This window comes from Suricata suricatta, chromosome 6 (genome assembly GCF_006229205.1).
Source record: "Suricata suricatta isolate VVHF042 chromosome 6, meerkat_22Aug2017_6uvM2_HiC, whole genome shotgun sequence".
NCBI classification, from domain to species: domain Eukaryota; kingdom Metazoa; phylum Chordata; class Mammalia; order Carnivora; family Herpestidae; genus Suricata; species Suricata suricatta.
The window spans coordinates 40,505,234-40,531,362 of record NC_043705.1 but is presented as its reverse complement, the minus strand read 5'-3'; the positions used below and the strand labels follow the sequence as shown (position 1 = coordinate 40,531,362).

Genomic DNA, 26,129 nt, shown 5'->3' with positions numbered 1-26,129 from the left:
AAGAGTACAATCCTTTACTTTAATCAAATTGTGTTTCAATCTCACACTTGGCAATTATTCATTTAATTATCTACATCATATGCCTGTTCCTTATAGGTATTTGAATTTACAAACTTCAAGACCTGGCTGGGTTCCCACTCATCTGTAAGGTCTTGCTTGATGACTTTCGCCTGCACTAGACAATCATTGCTTCCTACCAATTCGTTTTCTACCAGGTATTTGAAACTTATTAGATGCTGTTTTCTTTGAGATATAAAATTTGTCTAACATACCATCCCCCTTTGTTACCATTTAAAAACGTACAATTCAGTGGCTTTCAGTGCATGCACAGTGTTGTGCAACTAGCACCAATAATTCCAGAACATTCACCTCAAAAGGAAACTGTATCCACTAAGTAGTCATTTCCCATTCCCTGGATCCCCTAACCTCGTACTAGGGGCATTTTGCTCCCCAATTAGCTGTGCTTCCCATTAGGTCTGTTTGGATCCCACACGGTATTTCACACCGGGCCAGGCATGAGCAGGTGGCCAGCAGATGTTGGCTAATTAAAGGATTGACTGCTGTTAATTGGTTGGGAGAAGGGGTGGAGTGGGAAAGGAAAAATCAAAGAGAATCAGCTTTGCCTTTGTTTACAGTTAGGAAGTGACCAAAGCTGTGAGCAATTTTCTCAAATACATTATTGCTGGGGGGTGGGGGGAAGTGGCTACCAAGCACAGACTTTGAGGTACCATCGTTTTGTTTCTGCCCTGTAGACAAATTAGGCCATAAAACAAACTAAACCACCTCTCGGCAACTGGAAGGAAAGACATATTTCTGAAATATTTGAAGAAATGCAGGGCTGTTATATTTCAAAGCCTCACGTAACAGCTACTGACATGCTGAGAAGTGAAGATTTCAGTGACCCCATAAGGATCACTTATGATTGGCAGACTGTTTAATGCACAGATAGGTGCTAGTGTTCCAAAAGTTTGTTCTCTTAAATCAGCTTCATATTCCCTTTCTGCCATAACGTTTTAATAGGCTTTCAGTGATCAAGGAGACAATTATATGACTTGTCAACAAAAAGGTCATTAATATCCCATGTATAGGATTTCAGTTTACAACAACATTTATATGCATTATCAATTTGTGGGTTATTTTCATTGTGAAGGACGCTTATGAAAGAGAGAAAATAATACAGTAAATCTTCAATTAGCAGGGTCCAAACTATTGAGATTTCATTGTGCTTCGTAAGGTTTTGAATCTTAAATATAACTTACTGAGCACATAGTATGTGCAGAGACTATACTAGACATTTGGCATTTGTTTCCTAATCTTGGGAAAAGCCCCATGAAGTACTTAGACCATGCCCATTTTACAGCTGAGAAAATTGATTTGGTCCTATTTTGGTAACAGAATAAGAAATGAAGTCTGGCTCTAAAGCGTGCATTATTAACTTCTGCACAAATCTAATGTTCATTTCATGTATTCTAGCAGTGCTCCACTCAAACATTATAGAATGGTGGTTGTAAACTTCATAAAAATGTTCTTGGGAATTCTTACCTCTCCGAGTAATATGTTTTAATGTTAGGAAATTCTTCTCAAAGTCTAAATATAGCTCTTTGTAAGGTAATGCGGCCCAATTGTCCTGTCCAGAGTAGATACAAAAAGCATGTGAAGTTTTATGCAAATTACTTTCCTTCACATAGGGATAGGTTAAGTCATCCTGTATTAAATCTCCTATCTGGAAAAGGAACCATCTCTCCAGCATCTGGTCTGTTTATCGAGTCCTCAAGGGAAAGGATGAGATGATGAATTCTTAATCTTTAAACTACTTTCTTAGAATGGCCGCTTCTTTGTCAAATAAAGTCAATCTCGGTTAATGTCAGTTCATTAAAACCAAAGGCAAAGAGACAGCATAAAGGTATTGTATCTAGACTTATTGTGGAAAACTTCTATTCTGATGACTTTCACAGATCGACTATCATGGCTTATTCTGTACAAAGATGTGGAAGAGGTTCTGACAAGCACCATGAGTATATCCTTGGAACCTGGGTTTGAGATAGGAAAAAGCCACCCAATGATAACAAGTTGCTAAGTAAGAACCACAAAAGGCAGAATATTAATCGTCCCCCCAAATGATCCATTCCAAGATAGGATTAACAAGTGACTTTCTAGTGACAGTGTGTCATTTCCAGTATTTCCTTAAGGCACAAGGCTGTCTCCCAGATTTCTAACACGAAGGGTTGGAGCTCTCTCTCTTAGCTGTGGTCTAATGAGTGATAAAGTTTCCAAGGTGCAACTATCCAAAGAACATGGAAGTGGTATGCATGGAGTCAGGAAGAAGTACAGTCAAGGACGGAGAGCACTTATTGTCCAAGGTGATCAAAAGAGACGGGAGAATATGTGTATCGAGCAGTGTGGGCATTTGTGTTGACCTGCCTGCTCATCTCTGCTGGGCTGAGGAAGCATTTTCATCACTCACCAATATTCCTTTAGTGTCTGAGGCCTGGCACATAATAAGCAATCAATAGAATAAGAAATAAATGAGTGGACATTACTGGATTCCCTGTTCTTTGATCTTGGGCCATTGAGAAGCCTGGTGAGAGTGAATGCTTTTCCGAAGGGTAGTTTTACTGTTGGAAAAAGGAGGCAGTGATTGTCTGACAGGAATATCATCAACTACATGACATTTGCATTTTTCAGTACAAATAATAAAAGACATTTTTAATTAGAAGTCAGTCCCTTGTGAGTCTGGGGAAAGTGATTTGTTCCCCCATTATTCCCAACTCTGATAACTTTGCCCTGAGAGAAGGGAAGTAACACTGGCAGGTGTGCAAAGCGATGAACAGACCTGACCTTCTGCTGACTGCACCCACCAGGCATGCATTTCACAACTCAGCATGGACAACCCTCCGTAATTTGAGGTCTTCTAACTCTCAAAACCTTATTAAGTTATATCCAGATGCTGCTCTTTGTATTTCTTATACCTGACTTTAAGTTTATTGTTAAGTAACATGTGTAATAGCAATTTTTGTTTTTAAAGGCCAAATGAAAAACAAAGCCAGCTGTTTGCACAAATCTATTATATGGAACTGTTTGTTTTTAAATATTTCACAAAAAGGGTGTGTAAGTTCATGTGAATGGGAAAAGAGCACAGCTTGAAAGGTTCTAAGAAAAGAAGCAGGGGCCTGGTTCTGACCCAAACTGAGGCAAGAAAAATGAGAGAAAATTTTGCCTCCAGGATCCAAGCATCCACCAAAATGTTATTTTTTCTACTGCCTAAACATTTAAAAAGCTCTGTTTTCATTTGTATCCTCACTTCCACTGCTCAATTTAGGCCCGTGCTCCTCCACCAATACAATCAGGTGACACACTGGTAGGGTCTAAATCAGGGGTTCTCTGCTGTATGTTAGAATCACCTTGAGGAGCTAAAACATTCACGTTTGTACCCCAGAGATTTTGACTGATGGGAACGGTGTATAACATGGATGTGTTTCCTGTCTTCCTTCAACAATTCATCATCTTTTTTTTGTATTTTTTTAAGTAGTTTATTGTCAAATTGGTTTCCACACAACACCCAGTGCTCTTCCCCACAAGCGCCCTCCTCCACCTCTTTTCCCCCTTCCCCCTTCAACCCTCAGTTCGTTTTCAGTATTCAATAGTCTCTCAAGTTTTGCATCCCTCTCTCTCCCCAACTCTCTCTCCCTCTTCCCCTCCCCCTGGTCCTCCATTAGGTTTCTCCTTTCTCCTGTTAGACCTATGAGTGGAAACATATGGTTTCTGTCCTTCTCTGCCTGACTTATTTCGCTTAGCATGACACCCTCGAGGTCCATCCATGTTGCTACAAATGGCCAGATGTCATTCTTTCTCATTGCCATGTAGTACACCATTGTGTATATATACCACATCTTCTTGGTCCATTCATCAGGTGATGGGCATTTAGGCTCTTTCCATGTTTTGGCTAACAATTCATCTTCTAACCAGTGATCTCTAAACATTTTCAATAATATATTTCTTCCAGTTCCAAAAAAAAGGTTCAGATGGAGTAATGTCCGTATAACAACATCAGCATTCTGAATCATTTTTTCTCTCTCATGCTTTACGATGAATTGGACATTCATCAATAAAAGTGCCTCTCCACATTACACCAGGATACCCAGGAGATTTCTACCCATCCACCTTCCATGCCTCAGAAAGCTTTTGGACAGGACCCTGAAGGGAGCTGAGAATCCACAGCAATTGGTGAGTTTGTCCTACTCCCACTTGCCACAATGGGAGGAAGGGGTGTAGCTGGAGAGTGCAAAACAGGACAGATACTCATGTGAGGTAAAGAATTTGTGTTAAGTCCAGCCAGGATTCTTCGAAAAGATAAACAAATCCTAAACCATTAGCTAGACTAAGAAAAAAAGGAGAGTTATACTATGTGAAATAAAAAATGAGACACTACAGCTGACACTACAGAAATACTAAAGATTTTAAGAGATTATTATAAAGAACAATTATATGACAACAAATTACATAACCCAGAAGAAATGGATCATTTTCTAGGAACACGAAACTTCCCAAGACTGAACCAGGAATAGAAAATCTGACAAGACCAATAATGTACTAAGGAGAATGAATAAGTAATTTATATCCCTGATGAATATACACGTAAAATTCTCCCCAAAATAATAGCAAACTGAATTCAAGAATGCATTAAGAAGATTATAAATCATGACCAAGTGGGATTTATCCCTTGGGAAGCAAGATGGTTCAACACATGCAAATTAACAAATGTAATACATAATAATAAGAGGAAAGAAATGTCATATGACTATCTCAAAAGATGCAGAAAAAGCATTTGACAAGATATAACATTCTTTCATGATTAAAAAACCCCTCACAAATCTGGTATACAAGGAATGTAACTCAACATAATAAAGGCTGTATATGACAAGCCTGCAGCTAACATTTTACTCAATGGAGGAAGATTGCAAACTTTTCCTCTGAGAGCAGAAACAAGACAATGATGCCCACTCTCAGGATTCTTATTTTGTGTAGTTCTTAAAGTTCTACCTAGAGCAACTAGGCAAGCAAATTTCTACAGCATCCACATCAAGAAGGAAGAAGTAAAACTGATGTCATCTGTAGATGGTAGGATTCTGTTTGTAAATATGTCTCCAAGACTCACCCAAAAAACTGTTGGAGAATAATCAATAATTTCAGTAAAGTTGGAGGATACAAAATCAACATTAAGTATTAATTGCCTTTTTATAAATTAATGATGAAACATCTGAAAAAGAAATACATAAAATCATCCTATTCACAAGAGTGTCAAAAAAAACCTGCTGAAGAATAAACTTAACAAAGAAAGTGAAAGATCTGTAGAATGCAAACTACAGGAGGGTGCTAAAAAATTGAAAGACATCCTATGTTCATATATCGAAAAAATTTATATTCTTAAAATGGCCATAGTGCCTAAAGCTATCTATAGATTCAGTGCAATTCCCATTAAAATAACAAAGGCATTTTTCACAGAAAAAAAAAAAATCTAAAATTTGTCTGAAACTACAAAAGACCCTGAATAGCTATCGCAATCCTCAGGAAAAAGAACAAAGCTTGGAGTTATCACATGTCCAGATTTCCAACTGTACTACAAAGCTATGGTAATAAAAACAGTATGGCACAGACACAAAAGTAGACACATAAACCCAGCAAAACAGAACAGAGAGCCTGGAATAAAAGACTGTTTACATGGTCAACCAATATTCAACAAGGTAGCCAAGAACACTCCATGCAGAAGGAATAATCTCTTCAACAGATTAGGACCCCTATCTTAGACCACTCTTAAAAATCAATTCAGGGGCACCTGGGTGGCTCAGTCGGTTAAGTGCCCGACTTCAGCTCAGGTCATAATCTCATGGTTCGTGGGTTCAAGTCCCGCATCAGGCTCTGTACTGACAGCAAGCTCAGAGCCTAGAGACTGTCTTCAGATTCTGTGTCTCCCTCTCTCTCTGACTCTCCCCTGCTCATGCTCTCTCTCTCTCTCTAAAATAAATAAAAATAGTAAAAAGTTTAAAAAGTCAATTCAAAATGGATTAAAAGCTTAAACATTACACCTCTACTAGAAAACTTCTAGAAGAAACATATGGAAGAAATGCCTGGATTTAAGCTAAGCAACGATTTTTTTGGATAGGACACCCAAAGTACAACCAACAAAAGACACAACAAATGGTACTCTGTTGAACTTAAAAGCTTTTGCAGAGCACAAAAAAACATTTACAAAATGAGAAGGCAACCTACAGAAAGAAGTATATTGCAAGCCATCTCTCAGATAAGGAGCTAATATCTAAAATATCTAAAGATTTCAATGTACAGTAAAAGAATCTGATTGAGAAATGGGAAGAAAACTAAATGGACATTTATTCAAAGAAGTCACTCAAATGGCCAAAAGGTATTATGAAAAGATGCTGAACACCTATACACTGACTATAATCAAGAAAATGAGATACCGAGGGCTGGCAAGGCTGCAGAATAAAGGGAACCCACACACTGTTAGTGGGAATGTAAATGACTCCCACCACTATGAAAAACAGTCCCCTCAAAAATGATAGATGTACCATATGACCCAGCAATTCTACTTCCGGGTATATGCCCAAAGGTAATGAGAAGAATATTCTGAGAAATATATGCACTCCCATGTTGATTGTAGCATTAGTCACAATTGCCGAGATACAGAAACAAAGTGTCCATCAATGCATGAATGGATAAGGAAGTTGTGGTTATATACACAATGGATATTACTCATCCACGACAAAGAAGGATATCCTGCCATTTGCCACAACATGGATGGTCACTGTACATAGGATGCTAGGTGAGGTTAAGTCAGATGAATGTAAGTGCTGCATGATATCATTTATATATGGAAATCTGAAAAGCCAAACTTGTGAAAACAAATCAAAATGGTAGTTACTGGGGAATGGGGACTGGGTAACAGGAAAGACGTTGAAAGGTACAAACTTGTCCTGGTTAGTAAATAAGCCCCAGAAATCTAATGCATTGCAAATATAGGTAGCAATAGTGTACCGGAACCCTCAAACTTGGTAAGAGACTAGAACTTAAGTATTCTAATACCGTTTTAAAAATTTTTGTTTAAGGTTTATTTTCCAGAGACAGAGCCCAAGTGAGAAAGGAACAGAAAGAAAAGGAGACAGAAGCAGGCTCCAGGCTCTGAGCAGTCAGTACAGAGCCTGACGTGGGGCTCAAACTCAAGACCCATGAGATCATTACTTGAGTTGATCATCACCTGTGTCATTACAATGGCATTCCTATTACAAAATAATGTAATATAAATACACAAAATTAACATGTTTTACACCTTATATTTTCACGATGTTATAATGCTAAATACATTTCAATAAAAAACCCCAAAATAAAGATTTGACACTAATATTTATAAATTGTAATGTATTCTTGGACTAATACATTATAAAAGATGGCCAACTACAATCATATTTGAATACTGATATACAAGTAAATATATAAGTGTTAAGATTTTCTTTCTGTACCCCAGCTGATCTTGAACACCTTAATTTGAGGAACACTCCCAGAATAAATGGTCTAAAATGAAATGTGATCTTGTCACCACATCGTTTAAAACATTGCACAGTTCTTCGGAATTTGTAAGACAAAGCCCACTTCTTCAGCTGTACAAACAAGGCCCTTTGTAAAGGGCTACCTTTCTAAGCTGCAGATCTCTCCAGATCTTACGCCTAGAAGGACAATCATCTGGTTTGTCCACCTACTCAATCCTATTTATACTTCAGGACTTGGTTCAAACATCATCTCCTCAATGCCACCATCCCAAGAGTCTTCAGAGAGGAGGTATCTATCTTACAAGCTCTTCTAACACTGAGTCAACATCTCCATTATGGCAATATATATGGTCTTTTGCAAGTCTGTCTTTATGTGTCCCTCTCGTCCAAGCAGACTAGAATCTGCTTGGGAGACAGGGGTTTGGTCATACTGTCCCTTTGGTCCCAGTGCTTGGCCAGTGGATGTTCAGTACTACTGAATGAGTGAATTAATAAAATGCTGTAATGAATTCCCAAATTACCAAACAAAGCATTTATCTCCTGACCCCCCCCCCCCACAAAAAAGAAAGAAATTCTTAACGTGACCCTGCTGCGGTTTGGGGTGGGAATCTATGGCACATTTATTTTAACTGCAATCCCAAGCAGACTGTGCTAATTCTCACTGGAACCACTAATTATGCCCTGTTCTATAACCTCACACTCCTCTTCTGAACACCAAAAGCCTTCTTAAAAATGTTGTAACTCTGGGCCACGGGGGGCCAGACTAGGGGGGGTGCACGAGGTGGTCAGTAGGAAGCCATCTTTGGGGACCAGGTCCCTGAGGCAGAGAAGCATGGTTCCCAACCATCAAAAGCACCACTTGGCACTTCTTTCTGCTGGCTCTCGAGTAATCTGCTGTGTGTGTGTGTGTGTGTGTTTGGTTTTTTGGTTTTCCCTAGACATCACTGGTCTCAATCATGACTAGGGTTATAATACCCTGAGACTGAAAAAAAGTATAGTTGGGCTCTGGGTCAAGAAGGTAACATAGGTAAATATGTTCACTTCAACTCACCTCCCACAAACATAATGAATCTGCAGCTATACAATCTTCTGGAACAAAATTCTAAAAAGTGGCTGAGTGACTCCTACCCATCGGGTGAACAAAAGAATGGCCACATCAAAGTGGGTAGGAGAAGCTGGGGTACAATCTTGCCATAAACTTTATTCTCAGCTTAGCAATCTACCATGAGGAAGGAACTCAAATCTCAAAGGCGTTCTCACTGAGAAGCACAGGATTTAAACCCCATATAGGGTACCCAAATTTCATGACCTGTGCCTAAAAGACAAGCGCCCCAAAACATCTGGCTTTGAAAATGAATGGGGCTTGGACCCAGGATACAGATAACACTGTAGTACACTGAGGAAAAACTCTTAAAGGGCTTGCACACAGACCTACATATCCAGGGCCTAATGCAGAGATAGCCAATTGAGAGACACCCAAACCTGACATGAAAGAGGCTCATTTGCTAAACTTGAAGCATCAGTCTGATGGGCACGAATCTAAGACATGGAAAAGATGTGCATCATAATCCCCAGGGGAATGCAAATCAAAACCACACTGAGATAGCACCTCACAGCTATCTGAAGAGCTAGTACCAAAAAGACGAGAAATAAAAAGTGTTGGCTAGGACAGGGAGAAAAGGAAACCTTAGCGCACTGTTGGTGGGAATGTAAACTTGTGGGGCCCCTATGGAAACAGTAATAAAGTTTCTCGAAAAACTAAAAATAGAAGTAGCCTGTGATACTCATTCCACCTCTGAGTATTTATCCCAAGAAAACAAAAATACTAATTTGAAAAGTGATATGCCCTCCGGGTTATTGCAGCATTATTTATAATAGACAAGACAGGAAGGCAACTTGTGTCCACTGACAAATGAATAAAGATGTGGTATATATAAACAAGGAAATATTACTCAGCCATAAAAAATGAAATCTTGCCATTTATCACAATATGGCTGGATCTAGAGGATATTAGGCTAAGTGAAATAAGTCAGGGAAATCACGTATATGATTTCACTTATATATGGAGCGTGAAAAACAGAACAGAAACAGCCAAATTAACATAGAGAACTGGCGGCTGTAAGAGTTGGGGGGATGGGGAGAGGTGAAATAGGTGATAGGGACTAAAGTATAAACTTCCAGTTTTTAATTAATGATGGAGTGAAAAGTACAGCAGAGGGAATAAAGTCAGCAGTATGGTAATAACTTCATATAATGACAGATAGTAACTACACTCACCGTGGTATTTTGTAGTATATGTAAATATGGAAGCACTATGTTGCACACCTGAAACTAAGATAATATTACATGTCAACTATACCCCAAGTTAAAAAAATGAAGCATGCAGATACAGAGGACAGACTTACGGCTATCAAAGGCCCGGAGCGAGGGGTGCACAAGATGGGTGAAGGGGGACAAAATGTAAAAATAAATCATTCATAGAAGTATAGTGCATAGAATTATGAATTTAGTTAATGATACTGTATTTTTATTTAAAAGGTGCTTTAGGACCAGATCTTACAAGTTCTCATCACAAAAAAAATTCTAAGTATGGTAACAGAGGTTAACTCAAATTATTGTGGTGATCATTTTGCAATATATACAAATATTGAATCATTACACTGTACTCCTGACCAACATGATGTTATATGTCAATTATACTTCAACAAAAATAATTTAAAGAATACTTTTAGAGATTTCAACCAATTGGACTAAATATGGCTCAGGTACTGGGATTTTTTCAGAATCCCTATTCTGGATCCGATCTTCGGTCCAGATTTATTTCCCTCTCCCTGCTTTGTTGTCTAATTTGAATGAGAAAGAAAGAGTTCTCACCAGTGTTCTGAGGCCCACCTGTGACTTCTGAGTTAATTTATCGGTTATTCCCAATCTCAGAGCACTCTGATATGGCTCAGTGCATCAAAAAATCAAGATAATAGCACACTCTACAATACTTGGATTTTTCCACTATTCAGAGAAGAACTTCCTTTAGTGGTCTTGATTACAGATTCTCTAAATTGGTGTTCTAAAGGTCCTAAGAAATTGCTGTATGATTTAGTGCTGTTTCAGTGTTATTTTTAAGCCCCATAGAGTAAAGCATCAAGAATTTCCAGAGTATTGTTATAAAGCAGAGAATGGTTCAAGGGTTTTCTAGTTTTAATTAACTAATAAATTAATTTCGGAGAAGATTCCAGAAGATTAGCATTTTTTGAAAAGAGAAATTATGTATTTGGATAAGATTGCATTTAAGAGAATTTATCCTTAATACCAATGTAGTCATTTTATGGCATCTTCCACTAGAAGTCTGTTGATCACTGGAAGATTGTGGCATCTAAGAACAGAGTTTAAATCAATTTACTAGTTATATAGGACCTAATTTCCACCTGGACTGTAAAACAGAAAACTAAGTTCAGTTAAGACTTATTCTGTACCTCAAGTTGTACTAAGGATACAATGACTCAGGAGTGAGTTTAGAGTTCAGGGAAGGTGTAATGCCATTATTATAATTATGTTCAATGAAAAACATATGAAGAGAATCTAGCTGCTTAGGGTCAGACCACATAGATCCACAAATTCATGGTTTCCCGGGGCAACATATTTTCATATTATAATTACTACCTTGCTTTCTCTTCCCTAAGTTGGCAGAGAAAGACAAGGGTGGTTTGTGCTAAAAGATTCAGAGCAGCAGAGCAGATTAGATAAACCTGGAATAAGAATTCTCGAGTTTAGGGACCCTGGGTTCATGCAGGTTCAAGCAGGAATCTGAAGAATAATCCCTATAACCCAAAAAGGCAGACCCTCCCGGCTGAATGATAATGCTGTTCCATTCATCTCGGTTGACTTGTCTCCACCAGTAATATCACAGCACATGGGAGGTATGGACAACGTGCCCAAATTTTTATCCTTGATAGGATAGAAATGTCCACAGAGAGTCAAAACACTTTCAGCCATGGTGGATCTGCCTGCTTTGATTTATCTAGACCTTTGAGAAAGTAATTCTATAACCTGCCTGTACCTCAGGGAGAAACAGTTCCTTGAGTATAGGCTTTACAATGGGAAGGAGTATCCTTTTCCATTTTTATTTACCTCTTTCTGCCTCAACAGATCATTTCCTTGAAAGGATTTGTTAAGTTAGTCTTTATCGAATCAGTATGCTTCATAGTATAGACAGATGTGTTTTGTCAGTCTTCCTATTCCTAAACCAGAAGCAACTATCAACTCATACAACTCATGCCCCTCCCCCCCTCTTCAAATTGCTCTTGTTTTGATGTTTTCCAACTGTTTAATTTATATATTCAAGATATTTAATTCTATTTCTGAGATACAGACCACATGTTAAGCTTCCTAACAAAAAAAAGATACATATTTTATGACTCCCTGATGTCATTGTCAGTGTTTAATAAATATTTGTCAGATGAATAATCAAAACAAAGTCAGTCATTATAGTGGTAGGATGGGAGGGAAATTATTTCAGATTGGAAAAGTGGCCAAGTGGTAACATATTTTATAGTTGTCAGAAATCCTCATGGGGTCTCTGTGCTGGACAAGGGGAAAGATGCAGACAAAGGGTCTGGAATTTACGAAAGCACGCACATAAGATCATGACAACGGCCTGAATGAAGAGTAATAGGGAATAAGTATCTATTATTTGCTTTAGGAAGAAATATCAACCCAAATTAGAAACATTTCAAAACTGGATCGTTAAAAATTATGTATAAAAAATAATCACTTCTCTCAATTTTAGTTTATCTTCTGTTTTTGTTTCTCTGAATACATTTTTGGCAAACCTCAGAATTTCTGTACTTTCTGCCTTGCCAGAGCTTATAAAAATAGTTCAAATAGTATTTCATCTATAATTTCAAGGCAATACAAATCTCTTCCCCTCTGTAAATTTATTTTTTCTCATTTCTAGTTAAGTGACTTTGATTTAGAAAAAAATTATTTCTCTTTTTTTCTAATTTAATATTAGTTTTACTTTCAAAAGTTAAGCTATAATGTACATTTATCTAGATTATTACCATATTATAAATTTATTATTCAGACAAAATAAGAACCTAAAACATTTCTATATATTGGGATAGTTACATGTATCTGTAGTAAATGTTAAAACGTGCATTAAAGGAATAATATCAGTTGTAGGATAATGTTTAGCTCTCAGAGCAATTCTCTGCTCTCTCCTAATGCCACTATCTAAGCCAGCGTTCTAAAATTACTGTTGTGTGAAAAGTCACAGCGAGTTCCTTAAAAATGTAGATTCCTGGGCTTCCGCTTTAGAAACTAATGCAACAGGCTTGAGTTGGGTTGACAATGTGCCCTTGAAAAAGAACCACAGGCAATTTTGCTGCAGATGATTTAAGGACCTCCCTAAATCAGAAGCACCACTGGCGGGTAAGGAGAGAGAGGAGCCTGCAGCTCAAGGGAGCAGTCAGGGCTAGAACAAGAAGTCATTGTCACTGGTGGTGGAAATGCAAACTGGTACAGCCACTGTGGAAAAAGTATGGCGGCTCCTCAGAAAGCTAGAAATGTAACTACCCTATGATCCAGGATTCGCACTACTGGTGTTTACTACAAAAATACAAAAACACTAAATGAAAGGCTTACATGTCCTCTTACACTTATAGTAGTATTTACAAGAGCCAAATTTTGGAAGCAGCCCAAATGTCCACAAGTTGACGAATAGGTGAAGAAGATATGATACACACACACACACACACACACACACACACACACACACACACACACAATGGAATATTATTCAGCCACAAAAACGAATGAAATCTTGCCATTTGCAATGATATGGATGGAGCTAGAGTGTATTAATTATGCTAAGTGCAGTAAGTCAGTTAGAGAAAGAAATACCATATGATTTCACTCACAGGTAGAACTTAAGAAATGAAACAAAAAAGTGAAGGGAAAAAAAGAGAAAGAATCAAACCAAGAAACACAGTCTTGCTATCGAGAACACACTGACGGTTACTAAAAAGAGGGCAGGGAACAATGATACACGTGATGGGGTTCCGGAATGTACCTGTGATGAGCCTGAGTAAGGTATGGAAGTGCTAAATCACTACATTGTATAGCTTAACCTAATAAAATCCTGTATGTTACCTATACTAGAATTAAAAAAAAAAAGATTTGGTTTTCATGGTCTGTAGGAGTTCTAACCATGGAAGCGAGAGGAATATCTAAGGGAGCGCGGACATAGTGAAGAGTGGTGAGCTCAGGAAGTAGAGCCAAAGTGGAAGAGGCAGAAAAGGAGGGGCCTTCAAGAAAACAAAAGGTATGACAAGGGAGCGAGGAAGAGAACGGAGGGCAGGATGGGATAGAAGCAAAGAAGGCCAAGTTCTATAAGGAGGGCATACCCAATGGGGCCAAATGGAACAAACAATCAGGAAATAAAAGGCCAGAAAAATGCTCATTGTCTGCACACTTTATCTCAGGCACCACAGTGTTTGTTCCTGGGAGGTGGGGTATAGAATTCCTAGCAGCTGACACGCTGTGGACACTTGCATGTTTGGTGAACTAAACTGGATTAACAAGGGCGTCTGCCATACAAAGATTTAAAAACCTTAGCTACAACTCAGTTCCTTCAAGTGCCCTCATCACGATTAGCAAATGTTGTATGGGTTTAACCATCCACGATGAAGAATTAATTGTAACCAGACTGATGAAACAGTTATTTTCAGCCATCCACCCAAATGTGGAAATGACATGTAAAAAGGAGTGCCCAGGGGTACCTGGGTGGCTCACTCGGTTAAGCGTCCGGCTTCAGCTCAGGTCATGATCTCATAGTTCGTGGGTTTGAGCCCAGCGTCAAGCTCTGTGTTGACGGCTAGCTCAGAGCCTGGAGCCTGTCTTTGGATTCTATATCTCCCTCTCTCTCTGACCCTCCCCTGCTCGCACTGTCTCTCTTTCTCTCTCAAAAATAAATTAAAAACATTTAAAAAATTTTTTAAAAAAGGAGTGCCCAGCCTCTGTGTCTATGTGAGAGTATTTTGGACAACGGAGTTTTACTAGTACTTCTTACAAAACAAAGACCTTTAAAATACTTAATTTGGATTGTGAGAGTGGTTTTATTTCCATACAAATGATCTCTCATGATTATTTGTAGAAGTGTGTGTAGTCATAAGAACAAGCCACATTAAAGGAAGTAAATGACTCTCTAAGAATGCACAAGTGTTGGTTGCTATGACAACTGCTGGGTTATATTAAATAGAGAGAAAAGAAATCAATTAGGAACCATTTGAAAAACCTGCACAGGAGTATAAAACGTTCCTGCCTCACAATTACAGGAACTTTCCTACGTCTGGGTATTGTAGAAGGGGTCGTGTTGACACCAGGCACAGGCATTCTAATAAAGGTCACCCTCTTGATGCATTACCATCATTCTTTTTTTGTTTTAATGTTTGTGTATTTTGAGAGAGAGAAAATGCACACGAGTGGGGGAAGGGCAGAGAGGGAGAGAGAAACCCAAGCAGGCTCCGCACTGTCAGTGCAGAGCCCTATCTGGGGCTTGATCTCATGAACCGTGAGATCATGACCTCAGCCGGAATCAAGAGTCAGATGCTTAACGGGCTGAGCCACCCAGGTGCCCCGCATTCCCATGATCCTGATGCTCCCTTCCATAACCTGCTCTTTGGACACCCAAGTAGTTTGTTAGAATAGAAATGATTTATGCAGTTACCAGGCTCCGTACTCTTAACATTAAACAGTATTTGGCTTCACTATATTTTTGTTTGAACCAAACACAGGTTAATATATACAGACGCTGTCTATCTGTGGAGCGGTTCCCCGGCCCGCCGTGTGGCCCACGCCTGACAAGCGAAGAAAATGCAGGATAAGGAGAGATGGTTTCAGGAAACCACCCTGCTAGCCCTCTGCTAGGTTTCCTTCTCTCTTGGAGACCTCCCATTCTCCACTCCTCATTTCCTGACGTGCTGAGAGGATTAAAGAGAGAATGCCAAGTTTTCCAGACTTAAGAGAAAAACACTGTGAAAGTGAGAGAAGGGGAGAGCCCCTCTGAATGAAATGATAAAGGCTCAAGAGCAACCACAGCCATGTGACTTTCTCACGGGCCATTCCGCGGACAATGATGGGACAGTTCTTGTGGCCTGCGAGTGGCGGCCGTCAGTCTAACGAGAGCACTGATCTCATGGAGAAACGTTCAAGCTCTCAGAATGCTCATAGTTCTTTTATGACATTACCACGTGACAGAGTGACCCACGGAGAGGCTCCCTGCTTCCCCAGTCTGTGCCGCCCGGGACCAGCAAAGTGATCCCAAAGCACCCCTTCATAGCAGTGCTTATCAAATTGTTGGGTGAGGCCCATCACTAGGTCCTAAGATCAACAGTGGGTTGAGACCACTATTAAAAGATAAAAGGAGAAACAGGAGAGGATACAAAAATATCAGAATGAATCTCATCTAGTGAGGGTAAATATATTTTGTGAAACTTCTGTTTCATCCTTTCTCTGTACATACATAGGCACTGGGTTGCTAAATTGAACATTTTTTTTTATGTTTATTTATTATTGATACAGAGAGAAACAGAGCATGAGTGGGGGAGGGGCAGAGAGAGGGAGACACAGAATCTGAAACAGGCTCCAGGCTCTGAGCTGTCTGCACAGAGGCCAACACGGGGCTCGAACCACAAACCATGAGATCATGACCTGAGCCGAAGTCAGATGTTTAACCGTCTGAGCCACCTAGGTGCCCCTGAACATATTTCTTACTGTAGGTACTGGCCAAAAAGGCTCGAAAGCCAGAGTCTATTAAGAATACCTCTGTTTCCTGTTATGTAAGGAGGGAGAGGGGAAGGGGAAGGAAGAGGGGCAGGAATAGTAGGAATTCCAGCTCTTTTGCTCTAGAATTGTTCCCTAAATCCATTCTCTACTTCCATAGTATTATGCTAGGTTCCAACTTTTTTACTCATTCTCCTCTCACAGTCTTAGCTCCACTGTGCCCTTTATTCATAAAGTTTCCTCTCCCCTTGGTGGTTTTCATATTCTGTTCTCCTGTAGAGTCCATTCAGGCCTTAGCTTGGCTTTGAACCCATATGATCTCTATGTCCTCTCATCTCTTTCTGGCCTGTTCTGCTCAATTCCACACACTTTCCCTCCAGGTGTCCTGTCTGCTTTGAGTTTTACCCGCCTCCTGTCCCACCCCGCCCCACACTTCCTGGCACCTCTCTCCCGATTTACCTCCTTCCCCCTGTTGCTCTCCTCTTGGCATCTACCTCCTAATTCTCCTGCTTTCACTGTTTCTGCTTTTCTATGCACATCTCTAGTTTTCCTACTTGACCGAAAGCAACTTGATTCCAGGGACTATGAATCATACTCGTCTGTGTTCCCTGTGTTATCTGCTGCGGTGCAGGGCATACACCAGGTGCTCAGTATAAATGCCTTGAGCTAAAAACTTAGTCATGAGACCCTGCTGTGCACCAAAACTCTACCTTACTCACTCCAGATTTTTCTCTCAAGATACACTGTTTTGTTTTTAAAATGGCTTTGTGACTTCTAAAGCCCTCTAATATCTTTTTTTTTAATCCTGGTTTTATCTACAAACGCTTGGTAAAGTAGGCATGGGTCATGATACTCATTCTTGAGAGATGGAGTCCCAAAGACAGTTTTGACAGCAACAGGTTGTCAGTGATGTCCCCAGAACTGCTATCTATATAGTATGACCTATTCAGCGCAACTGAACTCCTCCAGGAGAATAAAGTGCTCACTCAGTGCAAAATGTTGGATATGGAGGGAAAAGAAAACAGCAACAAAAAATAGCAGGCAAGGCTTAAACTGCATTTCTCATGGAATAAGAATTTGAATACCTTGTACTAGATCAACATTCTGGCTATTTTGCTTTTGTTATCATGCTTGGATTCTAATAGTGCCAGAGAAAGTAGGAGGAGATCCACTTCTTACTTACCAAGGATATGTTGGTTTCCATTCAAAGTCGACAGTCTTTTCATGACACCCACCCTAGCAATTAGCTGTTACTCTGTGTGGTGTTACAAACAGTTACCAACCTCTGCTTTTTTGTTAATTTATCACTTACCAAGCTGTTCTCCTAAATGTTGGCCTCTCTCCGTTGAGATGACCCGCTCATCTTCCATGTCGCATTTGTTCCCAACAAGGATAACCTGGGCATTATCCCAAGAGTATGTTTTAATTTGAGTTGACCTAAAAGAAAAAGAACAGGCAAAAAAAAAAAAATGATCAGAGGAGAGAACAGCAAAATCTTAAGCCCAAATGCCTGACATTTAGAATTAGTTCAGTACAATTTTATTTTTCAGATACTCAGAGACTGAACGAATCAAAAATCAAGGGAACAATGGTGTTGTATTAAGAATTCTGTTTTAGGGGCGCTTGGGTGGCTCAGTCAGTTAAGCGTCTGACTTTGGCTCAGGTCATGATCTCATGGTTCTTGGGTTTGAGCCCCGTGTCCGGCTCTGTGCTGACAGCTCAGAGCCTGGGGCTGTCTTCGGATTCTCTGTCTCCCTCTCTCTCTGACCCTTCCTTGTGTGCGCGCGCGCTCTCTCTCTCTCTCTCTCTCTCTCTCTCTCTCTCGCACACACACACACACATTCTCTCTCTCTCTCTCTCTCTCTCTCTCTCTCTCTCAAAAATAAGAATAAAACGTTTAAAAATTAAGAAAAAATGAATTCTGGTTTAGGGTGCCTGGGTGGCTCTGTCAGTTAAATGTCTGACTTTTGATTTTGGCTTAGGTTATTATCTTGCGGTTCATAGGTTTGAGTCCTGTGTCAGACTCTACACTGACAGCATGGAGCCTGCCTGGAATTTTCTCTCTTCCCCTTTCTTTCTGACCCTCCCCTGCTCATGCTTCCTTCCTCTCTCTCAAAATACATAAACTTAAGAAAAATAATTCTGTTTTATTTGGTGATATTAATATTCCTACTATCTCGCCCTTCTACCTCCACCTTATGTAGTATCTTTATACTTGGAGCAGCCAACCATCCTGGTTTGCTCACCATGTCCTCAGTTTTTGCAGTAAAAATCCCATGTTCCTAGAAACTCAATTCTGGGAAGCCCATCACACAAAAAGATAATTTTCCCTTATTACAACAACTTAAAGAGCTAGGATAATTAGGGCCTAGGAAATAAGGGGATGGTGTTAACTTCTAAATTTTTAAGACAAATTTTTAATGTTTATTTATCTTAGAGAGAGAGTGTGTGTGCGCAACTGGAGGAGGGGCAGAGAGAGATGGAGACACAGAATCGGAAGCAGGCTCCAGGCTCTGCTGTAGTCAGCACAGAGCCCTACACAGGGCTCAAACTCAGGAGCTGTGAGATCATGACCTGAGCTGAAGTTGGACACCCAATCTACTGAGCCACCTAGGCGCCCTGATAATGTTAATTTTTAAAAGTGGATCCTAACGACTAATATACTCATGGTTTACACTTTATAGAGAAAAATGCCAGGTAATATAAAAATGACAATATAATGGGCTGGCAGGTTTTTTTTTTTACTTTTTTAAAAATGTTTTTTATTTATTTTTGAGAGACAGAGAGAGAGCGCACAAGCAGGGGAGGCTCAGAGAGAGAGGGAGATACAGTATCTGAAGCAGGCTCCAGGCTCTGAGCTAGCTGCCAGCACAGAGCCCGACGCAGGGCTCAAACCCACGAACTGAGAGATCATGACCTGAGCCGAAGCTGGACGCCCAACCGACTGAGCCACCCAGGCGCCCCTGGCAGTTTAAAACATAGGCAGGATATCCAGAATTCTGAATAAATTTCTAGGATGGATCATGATGAACATAGCCAACTTCTGATTTTGAAATTGAGATAGACCTGTAATAGTTTGTATTTGCAGGGATAGTCCTAAATAGGTCAGATATGTTACATGAATTTAATCCTTAGAATCAGAGGGATATTATTATCATCCCCATTTTACCATTGAGAAACCTGAAGCCTAGAGAGGTTAAATAATTATCCCAAGAACAGCCAGGTAGTCAATGGTCAGAATAAGACATCAAACCCAGGTTAGTATAGCTATCAAGCCTATGCTCTGAAACATGTAACCCTGCTATTTAAGTTTGAGAACTGAAATTCCTGTGCGCTTGTTATCATTTTAGAGAAAAAGCTGAAAGGAAGCTATGTTCTTTACTCCTCCCTTTCTAATGGTCATGTTTTTATTTGGGAACAACAATCTAAGATATGTGGGAAAGACCTAGCACTCCATGGGTGGTCGGGGGGTCAAGACAGAGATGTTGAAAAATAAAATGATAAGTTTAAAAGAAGGGATTTGTAAAATGTCAGAAAAAGAAAAGCTTAGAAATGTTTCTGCTTAGCAATTGTCAAGTCTTTCAGGATTATGAAAGAGAAAATAGTGACAGTCTGTTCTCAACTTGTACAGAGAATGAAATCAAATACTCAACTCTAGCAAGAGATCTCCCAGTGAGATGTGATCACTATTTCTACCTTCTGAGAAGAATGATCAGAGCTACAAAGCAGACAGTGTTTTATTTCGGAGCATTCCCCTGAACCAAGTACACGTTTTCAAATGAGATGAAAATAGTTGTGTCCCATGTGAACATCTCAGACGTAAAGTATATTTTGTCAGAAAAAAATCTGGAGACAATCATCTTTCTAATAGTAATACCTAAGTTAATAATCGATTCCCCTCCAGCAACAAGGGATTCAGCCTGCATCTATAAGCTGGGGAAATGAAAGCAAACATTCAAAACTCTCTAATTTTCTCTCACCTCAACTTATGTGTGTGGGCTATGAAAAATGATAAATTCATAGTGAATTAAGTTGTAAAAATGCATGCTCTACTTGAATACACATGAACTCTCAAGGACTAACATAGTTTTACCAAAAAAATTCCAAAGGTTCTTTCAAAGGAACTCAAATCTAATTGGATTTCCTCAGGTATTTTTTAAATTATCCCTCTGCTCCTATAGGTCTTATTAGCCAAGGCTTGGCCTTGGCTATGCCTGGAAAGGCGCAAGGCAGAGAGCCCTTATGTTAACAAAGTTATCCTGGCATACAGCAAGGAACCAAATAAAGAAAGTAATCCTGGCCCATAGCTAAAAATCAAATAACCAGAATGAGGTTAGTGAGAGGGGAGTCACAGGAGAGTGACTTTCGGTAAGGGCGGGGTTGAGGCTAGTATATAAAGGATATGGCTTTCTGAGTTTACAGGGGGCAAATGCTTACTGGATGAAATTTAGCACCCCTAACCTAGGCAGACATCCTCGACAACCCTGTTTGTATAAACTTAACCAGGATATACCTTTGTGAAAGTGAAAAACAAACAACATGGCTGGCTGATTTGTACTCTTAGGCCAAAGTGATGGAATATGTGCTTCTACAATTCAACAGGTATGAATATCTCATTTCTGTTGATTTAATAACCCATGGGGTCTTAAGCTACTGGATGAGCTCTACATTTATGCATGAACAACACTCACCATTCCCTATGTGTAAAAACATATTTATAGTCATAATTGTATCAAAACCATTTCCCTCCCCTTTGTTACTAGTATTTTAATGTAACCTCCCCAATGTCCTAAATTGTCAAGGAAATAATGTTATTGTTTACAAGTACTGGGAAATTATTAAAAACCTTTATCTTGAAAGGTTTTTATCTTCAATAGCTGATGGAAATTATTTTCTCTCTTTTTTAAAACCAATTAAAATTATGGTCTGCGTTACTTTTGCTGAGATGAACAGAAGATTAATTTGCCATCAGAATTGGTTAATCTTATTGTTAGATTCAGGGGTTCAAATGCCCAGAGTTTGGCTTTGGTTTGACTACTGTGGACTTCCTGGTGACGTCTACCACCGTGAGAGTAGCTTTAGGCAAAGTCCAGTCACCAACTAGAGGGGACAGAACCATGCTGGTTGATTTGTGAATTACCACACATCATAGAATCCAAGGTGCTGTGAATTATATGACGAAAAGTATTTGATGAATGGCCAAGAACAAAAATTAGCAGCAATGAAACTACGACACAACGCTTTCCCAATAGGCTTATTAGACACATTTATCATTCACGTCAGCTTCTTTTTGCTCTGAAATTTATTTTACATATTCTGAGGGATTTAGCAATTTTTCAGATCTTCAGTTGCTTTGCTTAGTACATAATAATTATTCTATAACTATCTCAATACTAAAGTCAACGAACCCAACTATTTGTGGTTACCTTTCCTTCTTAAATCCTATAGCTTGTTGCCTCTCAAGAAAATATAAAATGATGGTCATTACCAACATGAATATTCACATTAAATTTACAACCCTTTCTGGTACTCAATTGAGGTAATAACAATAAAAGCAGCTATGACTAAGTTAGTGCACATACAGGGAATGAAATGCATCTTTGATACTGTTGGATACTGATTGTAAGAAGCCACTGATTATAAGACATATTCCAATTTCAAAGATGTTAACATACAAAAATTGTGCATCTTAGATTCTGTAAAGTGCTATTATTTTCCTGGTATTTATGTATGAAGACAGAGGTTGAAATGAGCTCAGAGGACTCCCTTAACTCAGAAAAATTTGCAGATTAAGTGTAAGCCCCATGAGTTGATAAAGACCCTGACTTGTACTTATTTCATCAAGACATAATGTGAATTAAGGTCAGAAGAAGGTTGGGATGTTAATTCAACTTCCATGTCTTTCAACTCAGAATCCTACCAATTTATTCAATCAGTTTAAAAGAAAGCTCTAACACTACGGGAGTCTGGGGAAGTCATTCTACATTCATTAGCCTCAATATCTTCATCTGTAAAATGAGCTTACCGTCTTTTGCACTCATTCTCTGTGGCTGCTGCAGGACAAATGTGGTTTTAGGTGGGGTGACAATACATTATTCTTAGTCCTAGGTTAGCCAACCAGCTGCCCCCTTCCCAAATCCAGCTCAACTCATCCTAATTTCTATATTCTAAATAACTGGAAGTCTTTTTTCATTAAAAAATATCAAATTTGTCTCCATTGCGTATCTCGAGGTCAAGGTCATACATAGGTAAATTTCCAGATCGGATAGAATAGTCTTCCTCTTCTATGTCTGCTGGAATAGGACACACATTTGCTGAGTAAATCCTCCTTTACATGTAATTTCTATGTGTTTACTTTCTTGGTAATTTGCTGTATTTTGTAAAATGTTTTATTTGGGAGGTGGATTTTTAATCACCTCATTTAGGCTTGTCTTATTTCTTTGTTGGTTAGAGACACATTTAAAGAAAGTGGCTGTCACCAAACAATATACGTGTGAAAAGATGATTTATTTCTGAATCACTGCTAAAGATCCTTCGGGATTTATGGTTAATCTCAACAAGATTAATGGAATCAGAAGCAATATGCTTGTCACCATGGTTACTCTACAAATGGCAATTAAGTCAGCCTTACCAGGATCACAGTTATTAAAAAATCTGTTATTAGCTAAAACAAAGGCCAAAACAAAAAAAACACAACCCCCATATATTTTCATTTTTATTTTCTCCATAAACATATATATAGGTTTTTGTTGTTTTCTGCTTTTGTTTTATATTATGAAGCAAAGATGATGAAGGCTTTTCATATTTTCCACATATATGACCGAATTCTGCAGAATAATTTCTGATCGGAGAGCTGTAAATAAGCCAAATTTCTCCATCGCTGCTGCTTCTTCCCTGTTTTGGGTATCCACGAAATCTCCTAGGAGTTCAACCTGCTGTCATCGATGCTGGATTTGGCTAGTCACAATGTTGTGAAAACCAGTCCATGACATATGTATCAGTGATGCAAGAAAGCAATTCTCTCCCAGGGTATGATTTGGGCTTTATGTGGGAAGAACAGGGTGTCAGAGAGCATGGGGTTGGCTCTTCCGCACCCAGGGGAGCCTGAAGAGACCTCAACAGCAGTCCCATTCTTAATTCTGGAAGGTCATCTGCCTCCAGGAGCATCCATTTATTTCCCTTTTCTCTTCAAACTTCAGGAGCCCTACAGCTCTACAGCTTCTTGACCAACTTCCAATTTGTAAGAAAATTTCCCAGCCTGCTACTGCTCATCAAGTAGGGATGCCTTTCTGTTACTTTCTTGCCAATTAATCACCTATTTATTCAATTTTTGTCAACCCTTGGAGAGTTTAAAAAAAAATACTCCAACACAGAACAATTAAATCATAACCTCTAGGGACTTCATCATAGGAATTAAAAAATCTCTCTCTAGGTGATTTGTATGTGGAACTGGGGCCAAGCATTCCTAGGCTGACTCTCTCCCCACACCTTTTCTCTTTATGGTTTAAATCATCTGCTTCCTTATTTCCCATCCAACACCTAAAATATTTGCAAGTGATTTGCAAAGATACACATGGGAGCACCTTGGTGGCTCAGTGGGTTAAGCATCAGACTTCAGCTCAAGTCTTGATCTCAGGGTTTGTGGGTTGGAGCCCTTGTTGGGCTCTGTGCAGACAGCTTAGAGCCTAGGGTCTGCTTTGGATTCTGTGTTTCTCTCTCTCTCTCTCTCTCTCTCTCTCTCTCTCTCTCTCTCTCCCCCCCCCAGCTTGTACTCTCCTTCTATCTCTCTCAAAAATAAATAAACATTAAGAGAAAAAAAAGGTATACATGAAGAAATTTTAACATGAGAGAGTAATGGTAAGGAAACCAATAGAAACATAATAAAATGTAATGATTTACATATACTGAAAGGGTAATAATAGATAGTATTAAGAAGTTGAGGGACTAGGCTTTTTAGATGGACATAACTCCTTTAATAAAGGAATTTAAAAAGGACTTTAAAAAAGTATCCTCAAATAAAGGCTCCCAATATTTGATCTATGTTGTTATTTACAGACATTGGCTTAGTAAAATTACTATCTTTCTATTAAAAATTCTAGTAATAGAAAAAGCTAAATAATAAAAATTACCAGAAATATCACCGTCTCTAGATTATCACTAACATTGTGGTGAAAATTCTATAGTAGACTGTGCTACCACCTCACTGGGTCATCAGTTCTTTCCCTGTAGGTGGATTTTATTTTCCTGCCATATCAGCTTTGGATTGGGCCAAATGAGTTGACTTAGCCAATGGAATATGAGGAGATGTGACATGAGCCATGGGTGAACCATGGCCAACATAGGCATTGTGAGGTTCCTTCGGTCCTCCTGTATTCTTGCTCTTCATCAGGGAAAGAGCTAACTTGAATGGGGCTGCTCTGTCAGCCTGCCCCAGAAATGACAAGCTAAGAGCCCAGCTGAGTTCTGCAGAGACCAGCAAATCTCAGCCAAATCTCAAAGAGCTGTATTTAACATAACACCCTTTTTAGGGTGTGGCTTAACATTTTCATTTTGGCTCTTACTGTCTTCCTTTCTCACAGTTCTTATATAGACATTAATTTCTTTCAATTTTCCATATATACTACCTTTTTCAACAAAGAGGAGCTATTGCAATGGGTGGTTCCAAGTTTTTTAAGGCCTGAAACTAACGAAAATTTGAGGGCCCAATTTAAGTAACGCAAATTACAAATACAGATTAAGTACAAGGCAATATGGAGCAGATGATGTTGGCACTCTGCCCATAACATACCCCTTCTGCACTTGGCGAGCTGACTTCCAACTGCCAACATCTACAGCAATTTGCGTTAAAATCGTCTCCAGAGCAATGCAAGGACACAGGGGAGATCAAATGTAACAGGGAAATAACATACTCAGGAGGAGACCTCAGCCAGGAACTGACAGGAGTGGGTGTAGCGAAACCCAGCTCCCTTCCTCCTCAGACTGCTGTCACATTGATTCTCAGAACTTTCAGGCAGGATTAAGTTCTACATATCAACTGCAGCCGGAACACAGATTTTATTGGCTTCCTTCCCTTTCTAAGCTCTTTTCTGTACCTCTCTGGGCCTGTTTCTTGCACTACTTTTATATAAACTCTTGTCCAAGACTGGGGGAACCCCTACTTTGATACTTCAAAGGAGCTGGTCCAACTAAAAGGCCCAAATCTCACCAAAAGGCACTGTCTGGAGCTGGTACCATGGGCTCAAAAGCACTGCTGTTAAATATTAAAGGCTCCTGGGTATTGCTGGCTAGCTTGTTTGTACCCTGACATTGACCAATGCGGTGGATTTTACAATATGGAAATTAGCAATTCTTTACCTCAGATTTTTTTCCTCTTTTGTTAAAGTTTACTGATTCACCACTAAACCTAAGTTTCATTAATTTTTCAAGATATCCACCTGTAGCTATCACATAAACCCCTGTCTCATTCACATTTATTGCCTCTGTGTCAAGCTGTCTCATTTTCTCCCATCCTTCTCAGCACACACTCCTCTGAACTAGGTGGCCTTTCTGTGGGCCCACGTGCACCCTATACTTTCCTCACTAGGACCTTTATACTTGCTACGTCCTCCCCCCAGAGTATCGGTTCTATGACGGCAGGGAGCTCAACTGTTCAAATCACCATTCTGTCTCCTGCATTTAAGATAATGTCTGGTACTTATAAATTCACAAACAATTTTTATGTTCTTATTTTTAAAAAATTTTAATGTTTATTTTTGAAAGAGAGAGAGCAAGAGAGCGAAAAAGCGAGAGTGA

The 26,129-nt window shown here is 39.3% G+C and overlaps 1 protein-coding gene across 2 annotated transcripts in view; it reads right to left on the bottom strand.

The window, feature by feature from the left end:
* The window catches only part of RAB3C (RAB3C, member RAS oncogene family), a 285,740-nt gene that overhangs the window by 30,334 nt on the left and 229,277 nt on the right, over positions 1-26,129 (bottom strand). For both annotated transcript variants that reach the window (XM_029942275.1, XM_029942273.1), the window contains exon 4: positions 17,650-17,774. In XM_029942275.1, the coding sequence (XP_029798135.1) occupies positions 17,650-17,774 (125 nt within the window). The remainder of the gene's footprint in view (positions 1-17,649; positions 17,775-26,129) is intronic.